General features: G+C 46.3%; 1 protein-coding gene across 1 annotated transcript; it reads right to left on the reverse strand.

Moving 5' to 3' along the window:
* Nucleotides 1-3,355: 3,355 nt before the first annotated feature.
* PHALS_02888 (dna mismatch repair protein) lies at nt 3,356-7,026 on the reverse strand (the record flags this gene model as incomplete). The annotated part of the gene is made up of 20 exons (XM_024717350.1): nt 3,356-3,420; nt 3,476-3,737; nt 3,801-4,225; nt 4,281-4,308; nt 4,370-4,476; nt 4,545-4,585; nt 4,641-4,818; nt 4,884-4,969; nt 5,029-5,208; nt 5,268-5,327; nt 5,389-5,564; nt 5,631-5,733; nt 5,799-5,830; nt 5,895-5,957; nt 6,022-6,120; nt 6,178-6,264; nt 6,331-6,397; nt 6,454-6,569; nt 6,633-6,736; nt 6,804-7,026. The coding sequence occupies 20 exons, from the start codon at nt 7,024-7,026 to the stop codon at nt 3,356-3,358; spliced, it is 2,502 nt and encodes an 833-aa protein (XP_024582857.1).
* Between the last annotated feature and the right edge of the window lie 3,991 nt (nt 7,027-11,017).

The raw sequence follows: 11,017 nt of genomic DNA on the forward strand, positions 1-11,017 counted from the left end.
TCGGGCGTATGCATAGACACACTTCGAAGAAATATTCTTCCACAGTGGTGCGGGGCGCGGGAGGACAGATATAGAAAACCGCATCGTCCATTTGATAGCGGTGCTCGGGTGCATGCGCACGAATAAGCTGTATGCTAATGCAAATAATTGCATCTTCGGCGCTGAAGAAATCCCCTTTCCAAAGTGCTTTCTTGGGAAGCGTGGCCTTCGAGCGGGTCCCGCTAAGGTCAGCGCCATAGTGAATTGGCCGGTCCCAAAGTACCAAAAAGGACTTGCGCAAGTGGCTTGGCCTCGCCAACTACTTGCATAATTATAGCGCAAATTATGCGAAAATGGCACGACCATTGTCGAATCTCCTTAAGAAGAATACGGAATGGTATTGGGACACCGAGCATTGGGAGGCTTTTGACAGAGTCAAAGGCAGCCTCCTTCACGCAAAATTTCTGGCGTTGCCTGACCCTGATCGTTTTGTGAGTGTCGTCTGTGATGCTTCGGACTTTGCCATCGGCTGTGCACCCATCGGCGTCTGCTGCAAGCAGACGCCGATGGGCGAGATTGAATGATCGCGCTCGAATCTCGCCTGCGGAGAAAATTACCCAAATCTTGACAAGATATTACTTGCGATGAAGTATGTACTCGTCAAGTTCAGAGTGCCCCGGCTCGGCTCAAAACTATTTGTGATCTACACAGGTCATGCGTCATTACATGGCACGATGTTCAAGTGGGAGTCGGATTATAAGTTTGCTCATGTCACGACGGTGAAGGCGTCATTGACGGATTTGGTCCGCGCCGCATACGCTGGTGCTGGTATATATGTAGCGCTGCTAAGGGCGCTCGGGAGCAAGGAGTCTGGAAATTTGGACAAGAAATTGTCAGCACGTATGCGCGCACGGTTACGCCGATATTTGTTGAATAACGGTTTGTTGTTATATAGCACCTTTTCGACGGATACGCCACAAATCGTTGTTCCTCAAGATGAGGCACTAAAATCCGTATCTTCTGTAAGACCACGACTGCGGTCATCTTGGTCGCCAAAAGACGCACAGCTCGAGGCGTCGCCACTACTGGTGGCCTAAGCTGTACAAATGGACAAGCACATACGTGCGCATGTGTGAGACATGTAAAAGGGTGAAGCCCTCTCCAGATGCGGCAGCGCCCCTGGCCAGTTTATCGGTACCCTCGGGTGTTAGCAGTCCATGAGTTTGAACTTAGTATTACCCTGCCAAAAGATTCGGCAGACAACACGGGTGTGATGGTCTTTGTGGACCGTTTGGGCAAGATGGCTCATCTTGCGGCAGTGCCGGGCACCATCGACAGTTTGGGTAAAGCGACGCTGTTTTTCGATCGTGTCTTTTGACAGCATGAACTCCCGGAGTGAATTTTTTATGACTGGATTCGACGCTTCACTGGGGTTTTCGTCGACACTTTTCAGGTTGCTGGACACCAAGTTGACTATGTCAAAAGCGGACCATCCGCAGACCGATGGTCAAACTGAGCGCTTGAATCGCGTCGTTGAAGACGTTTTTCGCAGCTTCTGCGCTGAGATGCCGATGCGCTGGAGCGCAATGCTGCCACTTGTAGAGTTCGCTTTAAGCAATGCAGTGCATGCGTCCACCGGCTTGTTGATCCTCGCGTCCCGCTGACACCGCCATCCCGTGAACCAGGGCTTGGTGGGAGATGATTAGCCGAATGGCTAGCTGATGTCAGCCCCTGCACTGTCCGCAAAGAAGTCAATGACTTCCTGTCTGCCAGACGGAGTGTCTTCCAACACGTTCGCGATGCCCTGGCTGAAAGTCAAGACATGCAGAACGAATATGAAAAAGGACGTGGTAGAGGGAATGTTTAGAACTTCGAGGTCGAAGACCTGGTTTTGTCACATGCTAAAAACCTTCCTACCTATGCAGTTTCTGCTGTCTTTGAGACAAAGCTCCGTCCACAGTTTATGGGAACTTTTAAGTACGCGACCAAGCAAGGCCTTACGTATACGCTAAACTTCCGAGAAGGATGCACACCCTTCCGGTGTTTTATGTGGGTGTGGGTTTGCTACAGCCGTACCAGGATCCGGCACAGTAAACGCGGAAGCGTTGGCGCCGGGGCGGCGCCCAAATGCACCCAGCCACCCAGAAGCTAAACCAGCAACTTGTTTCGAGCACGAAGTGACGTATTCGTCTGCTCGACAGCTAGGAGCCGCTCCGACAGAGTGCGATAAATCTCAACGAGAGGCAGTCGGTGCACAAAGTGCTCCATCCTGTCGAGGTCTTCCGCTCAGCGATATGCGACCTCGACACGATGCTCGGCGGAGTGCCAATAACGTCGAACTTTTTTCGCCAGGGCTCGAAGAGCATCGCGAGTTACCTGACGGCGATCGACCAAGTCGTCATCGCCTACCGCCGACTCTTCTCGATCGAATGATGGCTTCCACTACCACGTGGAACGCTTTGTAGGTCGACCTCGTCGACGGCATCAAACCCAATTTCTTGTGAGGTGGCGGGTATAGCCAACCTCCAAGAACTCGTGGGAGTTTGAGGTGCCACTTCGGCAAGACTACCCAGACGTCGTCAGCGCTTATGATCAGAAGGATCATGATGCCCCACGCTTCTCGGTGGTAGCCCGGGAAGCGAAAGGGCCATAAGTGGAGCTCAAGCTATGGCCCTAAGCTGCTGTGGTCGTAGACTCACCAGTGTGAGAAGCTATAGAGCTCGCGGGAGCGTAATGGATGATTCCATGTGTTGTAGGATGACAATACGCAGGAAGTCGGCGTTGCGCCTTGAGTTTGTCAAACTCATATCGAAGATGGCGTTCTACGCGCACATCCACTTTCTTGTGCGTGTGGCCCCCCCTGTTACCAGGGGACGTGTAACCCCGTTACAATTTTCGTGCCATAGACAGGGCTCATTGAGCGGAGAATGTGAAGAGATGGTCCTAGGGACGAAACGGTGTCTCAGACACGCGGGCCTCATATGAGGCGACAGTTAAATGTGAATTGTGGGTATTCACAATTTTTATGGGGGAGAGTGTAACGGGGTTACACGTAGCCTTGTATGAAAGAATGGGTCACACAAGATGGTGTGACCGTACAAACGTGTAAATTTCACAAGTCGGTGTAATCACAATGTTGTGGCTACACCGTGACAAGAAGCCACTACGTGGCGGGAGTTATGCATATTTATGATCAGACAGATTCTGCATTGTATATTGATGTGGCAATGACACCTTAAACGATTTCTATCGGGTGCCCTGTCTTAACTTCACGTTTTAATACGTTTCACCAAACGATTGCTGAGGACGACACATGACTATATTGTTACATTGACATGCGCAGAGGTTGTAAGGTGATCGAATTAAGATGCAACATTTATTGCAATTTTGCTGTCGGGGCTAAAAATCGAGTTTGAAGATGGTGAAGTTGGCGGCGAAGATCTAGAAACAAAGCCTAATTAAACTCAAACAACGTAGGCATTTCTCGTCGACATACCTTCAAAGTTTAGATCTGCACAACGAAGCACATATAAATGATGCAGCAAATTCCTGTTGATCTTCTCGACACAATTGATCGTTGAGACTTCATGCATCGAGTTCTCATGAGTTTCGCGGTTAAGTTGCACCGTTTGGTATATTTCCTCTGCTTCACGAATCAATCCTGTTGGCAGCCCACTAAGCGCAGCTGTCTTGATTCCATACATGTCGGTGGATGGAAAAGGGCCATCCTTTAGAACGTAACGAAAGTGAAAAGAATTCTGGCAATGAAGCAAGCATTAGTATAGCGATGCCCATCCATTTCAGCAGCACTGCTCACGCACGGTAGTGATTCCTGCTCCCATGTGGTAGCATCGGCAGCGAGGATAGAGCTGAGAGAGGTAATTAAGTTGATGATAATGGGTTGCAAAGCACGTGAATGCTCCTCTTTGTATTAACTCCTCACCAATGCTCCATGCAATCGCGGCCCCCTCGTCGTTGGCTGTGCCTCGACCTAATTCATCGATTAATACTAAGGATCTCGATGTGCATGTTTCCAGGATGAACGCTGTCTCAGTCATCTCAACGGCAAAAGAACTTGCATTCTCTTCCATATCATCCGACGTCCCAAATCTGGTACAAATTCGATCTCGAATCGGGATAGCGGCGTCAGAAGCAGGAACGTAACACCCCATTTGAGCCATGATTGTAATAAGTGCTGTAGCCCGCAAATACGTCGACTTGCCTGCACAATTTGGGCCAGTGACGACTTTACAACGAAAATTAAACCCACACCTACACATGAATTCTTCAATGCGCCTTACGATGGAATGTACTAGATGGATCAAAGAACTTGTTTGAAACCAGTCAGCATTCACTTATACATGGCACCACGAGGTTCTAAATATCGTACAGTGTCGCTTGGGATATATCGCCGATCTTTTAGGACGCACTCAACGAGCGGATGTCGTCCTTTCTTGATGATAAAATTCCCGTGCTCGGTAACTGTTGGCCTCGTATCTGAATGTACAAGGGCGTCGCCGTAGTTTTAGTCACAACATATACTTAATCTTACAATGTTGATTTACATGGCCGATCTGGAGGCGAGAGAGCTACAACATTTACAAAGCTGCACGTATTGCTCGCCCTCATTTTTTTAATACCGATGAACACTTAAGCTTTACCTGAGAAGCATATCAAGCAATGCAATACTTTCAACCATAGCGTGCATAGCCGAGGCTCGAGGGCGGATTTTGTCAAGGAGCTGTTGAATTACATCATTTGACAACTTGTAGACCGCGGTTACGGCTTCCGTAAGCCTCACATTAAGCGAAACTAATACTTTGGTAGAGCAACAGATCACTGTAAGAAGCATCGCACTATGTCAGACACGAGGTTCCAATTTCCTGTAAAGCATTTGTAGTTACCATTTCGATTTGTTACCCTCTCGATGAAGCTCGAAGGTAACTCCTTGATATTAACGGGGACGGCCAAATGATATCCTCGTCTTGCCCTATCGGAAAAATTTTGTTTGATAAGTGACTAAATTTTATGCCAATTGCAATAGCCTACGTATAATTAAGCCGAATAGGGAAGCCAATATTTTCCTTGTAAGTGTGTACAACTTCGTGAATTTTCTCGATTGTGTCAAGATAAGTTCGACGAGCGACGTCAAGCATGCCATCAACACCCGCTCTGACGGCAAAACATTCTTGGATACGCTTTTGTGCAGCAGAACGACAAACCTTGACTCTAAAAAAGAGGTCAAAGATGACAGAGTCTTATTCATGACGAGCATGTTGTAACGTTACCTGTCGTTTACAACGCGCTCAATGTCTGCTTTGATGCCTGTGAATTGCTCGTCGCGCAAACTTGGCAAAATACCGCGTCAATCGATCTTTACGTCAACATTGTGCCACGAGATACGCGTACATCACAATTATCGAGTCGAGCAATGTACACGGTTGATCTAACTTCACTGAGGCTGCTTCCAAGCACGAAACCATTTTCGGCAGACAGTCTAACATATGTTTCAGCGCAATTACACTGCCAATGGCGATTCGTGAAGCACGTGGCGTGATAGCTTTCGGAACAAAAACAAGTTGACTCTTTTGAATACAAAAGCGGTCAGGATTATCCATTCATATGCAAAGTAGACATGCGAATTGTCCCACCAGCAATCGATCCAAATCAACAAATTCACGTAGCTCCTCCATAACATCGAAATACCAAGCAGGGTTATCGAGGAAGACCCCAACGACTTCATGCCGCGCATGACTAGGGTAAAAATATAACGCTTATGTTTAGCGATCCCATCATGCACAGTTTGTGCAGAAAATTACATAGTTTTCAGGTGGCATGTCGGTTGCAGTATCTAAGAGGCAGAAATTTTTGAATCAGATATGGTAACTTTTAGCATCAGTACATCCATATATCACCGTAGATCTTAACAGCCGATTCCCAGCCGAGGTCTGAGTGTTATTTAGCATTTTGCAAAGAGACTGAGAAAAGGTATATGATATTTATCAGAAAACGGCAAACGACCAGAGTTCACTTGAAAGCTACCTGATTATCCTTTCTCCCTTGTGCACCTTGGACTAATTCGAGTGATGAAATTGTCGCCTGGTCCATAAGCAGCTTGCATATCGATGGGCTAATAACAATCTACAAGAGGAAGGAATTTGCTCAATTTCATCTCTGAGGCCTCCGACAAATTCAGACCTTCATGCTCTTTTCGGCAATGTATACCCCTTGAATATACTCGATGTACTTCATGACACATGCTACGGATGCCATAGCAACGTAGTTCTAATATCAATGTTCGACGTGAGCACTCTGGTGACTTAACGCCCTTTTTTTGCGGTAAGAACGTACCCTTCCGATATTTATATCGACACTGTTTGCCATCACTCGTTTAATATCTTCTGCTCCTTTTGTCTGACTATTACTCACAGGGAGTTACAAATATTCTTGCACTAACAGGCTTCACAAACTCACTCAAAATACTTTCGTGCAAGCGGGACGACTCGACAACTCGATCCAGCAAAGTTTTTACAAATTTCCTCGTTGACTTTTTTAGCCTTTGAGGTTTCGGTCACGAGAATTTCAACTGGCTGAAAGCGCAACCATTTATTCATTTATTGATCCATTGACGCAAACTTCAATAATTTTCCGACCTGATAGGCTTTAAGAAGTGACAGTGCGTTTACGTAAGAATGCGAGTCAATAACCGTCCACAAGAGGAGCTCATAAGGGGACACCAGATCGATCGCACAGATTCCTGGGCAAAAACGAGATGCTTGATCAATTGTGCAAGTCTTCTCAACACAACAAAACTAGTGAGCAACCTATTTCACGTGCGCGATTTTCGGCCACTGCCGCGATGAGAAACGACGATCTTGCCTCAGACTTTGTCAACGTGGAGCCACATGACCCCCCACGACTCGATAATGTACTACTAGGACGAGATGTACTTCCTGAGGCGAATGCCATAGCTGCGTGAGGGGGCGGTACTGCATAGCGGGGTAGCTTAACAGCTTCTTCATCAAGCACTATGCGAGAAGTGATCATTTTTTTTATCGTGTGCTTACTCGCTTGCTGGTGATTTGAAAAGTGCAGCGCAAATTGCGCAAAGAATGATGGTCGCTTCAACCGAAGAAATTAGGTTTATCCAAATTCGTATTCAATTTACTGCGAGCTAGTAGGTCCATTGCTAGCTTACTAAAGGAGCCTTTCCAGCTCAACTTTCACCTACTGTCCTATGCACCTATGCCGCTTGTTCGCTTACATGGTCAAACGGACAGAAAAACGGTGAAGCACACAACAATACGAACATTACGAGTATTACGTGATATTACTAAGTATCCATTACAAGCTGGTTGGCACAGTCTTTCGTAGCGATCTTTGCAAAAACGTAGACTCCGAGTACTACAAAAAGTACCTTGACCTATCATCATTTTCCGTGACCTGATGATGAAGACTGGTGCAAATAAAGCATGCCGGAAGAAAGATGAGTACACATATGGTGATGATGACGGATACACATGAGGACTTAAAAAATAATGTAAGTTTCTCAATGAGAATGCAAAATATATCAGTCTAACTAATCCTAAACTTATGTACTCTTGGAATAATTGAGCTTAAGTTAGGGTTGATACTCTTAATTCGTCTCTGGCTGAAGCTGATAAACTCCACCTCTTGCGTTCGCTAACGCGGTCTCTATGAGTCAAAGCTTCCTCAGTGCAAGTTACAGGTCAATCCCATTGCAATCAAAATGCCGAGTTGAAACCTGCTATTTTTGAAGCACTTGCAGTAACCTCGTACCCTCCTCATCTTTAAAATGTATTTACACAAAAAATGATATACCATCCTAAAGAAATATTGTAGTTGGACAACAAATTACCAACTTCTTGGATTAAAGCCTCATTTTGCAGCGCGGCTGCCGTAGCTCTCTTTCACTTAGAGGAAGCTAAGGTAAGGTCGGTGACCTTCGCTCTATACTTAGAACCAGTACAAGTGTAGCGGATCGTAATCCGCTTACTCCAAAAATAACCACAACCTTTGCCCAAGTCGAATTAACTCTTCCGCTCAAAATGTAAAGTGCATTTCTTGGTTCTATTTGTGGCAAAGCTAACTCCTTAGGTTTTTTCAATTAAATAGTAAAACCTAATTCAAATGCATAACTACTGGCAGTCTAGCCACGTACTGACTTCTTTTAGGTGCGGCCACACCATTGTGTGATTACACCGTCTTATGTAATCCACACCAGTGTATGGTCTCACCATCTTGTGTGACCCACCCCTTCAAACCAGGGTACGTGTAACCCCGTACACTCTCCCCCATCAAAATTGTAAACACTCACAATTCACATTTAATTGACGCCTCGTACGAGGCTCGCGTGTCACATGTATCTAGTATTGACGCTACTTAGACTAATACTATACAGATACGCTTTACTATGTCGATGGATCTAACAAATTTTTATGCGTGCGGCTAAAACAACACGTGTACAATATCTTCCTCCTTTTCGGAGATTCACTATCTTCATAAAACCGATATTTCAACACTTACGATATGTCACGATTACACGAAAGTGCAATATGAATTTCGTACAAGTTTACCGTATTGACTTTACTACAATTGTGGCCAAGGTATACGTGTAATGGGGGGGTCATTGCTTTGTTATGCAATAGTCCGCGCATTCTAGGGTAAGCGAAGGTACAGGTACTTTCAGGCCTTTTTGCGATGGCTTAGCAAAAAAAATCAGTTGAGTTTCTGATGTTCATATTTAAGTGAGGGAGGGTATGGAGGGGCAACATTTGTAGTCTTCTGAACTTATCCCTGGTTCCAGACTTCGCATCATTTTCCATTGGCGAAAATTGTTTTGGCTCCCTACCGTGAAACATGCGAAGATATCTTCCTCGTCACCAACCTGAACTTGGTTCAAGGAGCCCCTCTTGCCCATACTACAAGCGCAAGATTGACACCGACTTTTGCAAAAATCATAACGCCGTCATTACCGTTTAAAATGTCTAAGTGGCTCGCAGGGCTCCGACACATCTTTCCGTATGGGCCTTTTGAAAATTTACAGTCTCAACCGTCGTAAGGCTTTATAGTTCAGGGAAGCAGAAGTCCGATATAACGTCGTCTCATCCGTGACTTTGAAAAACTCATAACACGACGCGGACATCGAGGTGACAGCCCATCACCTCGAGTTACTGCTGCTTAAACGTCTATTAATCACCATTAGACAGACGTTACCAGCTATCAACCAAAATATAAATCTCGCAAGGTCAGCTGTCACCCTCTAATGGTGAATGCGTTTTGATGGGAGAACGTGCCTCTTCTTCAAGGGATATAGAGGCCAAAGGTGCGCAAGATCGTAAGCGCCCACGGCGTCAGGGCAATCTTTCCTATTCAGGACACGATCTTTTCTACTGAGGCATCCCTTCTAATTAGTATGTTCCATAAAGCCCTGATATCAGCCCGTCTCACTAACTACTCCACGCAAACTCTCGCTTACTGTGCACTACCGAACGATATCAACCCTCTCGCATGTGAGTCAGAACGTTAACTCCCTCTCCGGAAGTTTTGGGGTGCATCCTAGGCTACTAGATTTTGATTTTGCTCTTGGACCTTCGGCGTCTCATTGTCTAGCTTGAAGTACCCCTATATGTAAAGTACCGCGTCGATGCCTTGGAGCAGAGTGTAGCTCAGACACAGGCATTGATTCGTCTGCGACAGAACTCTTTATGTCCGTCTGACTCGTATGAGCGGGATTGTGGTACGGCTCTTGATACCTCACATTAAATTCTGAGTGTGGTTGCATTCGCTTTGGGATACTCAACGTGCATCAAACTTCTTTTTCGCTTTAAACCGAGGCGATCCGATGTGGCGCAATCGTAACTTACCACAGACACTGCATGTGTATGCATGTATAATGCATTCAATCGACGCATTAATCCACAGCTAATTCGTGTGCGTAGCCCGTCTCCGACATTGGGTGTTGCTTCTTTTTTCGCGGCTCTTATCGCACCCTGCGCATGATGTGTACTTCCAATGAGGCGGATCGCAGATTTTGCTACTAAGTATAGACAGACGCTGACGCATGCGTCGGCGTTTGACTTTGGATGTACATTGTCTCTGTGAACACTTGAGTAATTACCCTCTTATAAATATGGACCAACAATATATATCGCTCACCGAAACCTCCCAAGAGTTCGTAGCAGCGCTACACACATACCATCACTCGCGTATGTGGCGCGGATCAAATCCGTCACTGGCGACGTCACTGTCGTGACATGAGCAAGCACGTAATCCGGTCTGCGAGACAACGCATCAGCCAAAGCATTCTGCTTTTCTGGCTTTACTTAATCTCGAAAAAATATTCTGCGAAGGAGAGCCACCTGGCATCCTCTACGAGATGTGAGATGACTGAGTCGCAATGAGAAATGACGCATAATTTGTGTAGATCACAAACGGCTTGGAGCCGAGCACGTGCACCCTGAACTTGATAAGTGCATACTTCATCTCAAGTAATTCCTTATTGTGGTCTGGGTAGTTCTTCTTCGCAAATTTTATGCTGACGAATTTTGAACGCAATCACCAGATCTCGCCCCTTGGCGTCTGCTTGCAGCAGTGCACAGCCGATGGCAAAGTTCGATGCGTCACAAACGACACATTAAGGACGATCGGGATCTGGCAACGCCAGTATTGGTGCATGAAGGAGGCTGTCGTTGACCCTGTCAAAGGCTTACCGATGCTCGGCGACCCAACGCCATCCCGTATCCTTCATGAGAAAGTTTGACAATGGCCGTGCCATTTCCGCATAATTCGCGCTTTACTTATGCAAGTAGTTGGCGAAGCCAAGCCACTTGCGCAAGTCCTTATGGTTCTTTGAGACCGGCCGCTCCACAAAGGCGTTGATTTTAACGGGACCCGCTCGAAGGCCACGCTTCCCAATAAAGCACCCTAGAAAAGGAGATTTCTTCAGCGCTGAAGATACATTAACATACAGCTTATTCGTGCGCATGCACTCGAGCACTGCTCTCAAATAGATGAT

This window comes from Plasmopara halstedii (assembly GCF_900000015.1).
Source record: "Plasmopara halstedii genome assembly, contig: Scaffold_2061, whole genome shotgun sequence".
Classification (NCBI taxonomy): domain Eukaryota; phylum Oomycota; class Peronosporomycetes; order Peronosporales; family Peronosporaceae; genus Plasmopara; species Plasmopara halstedii.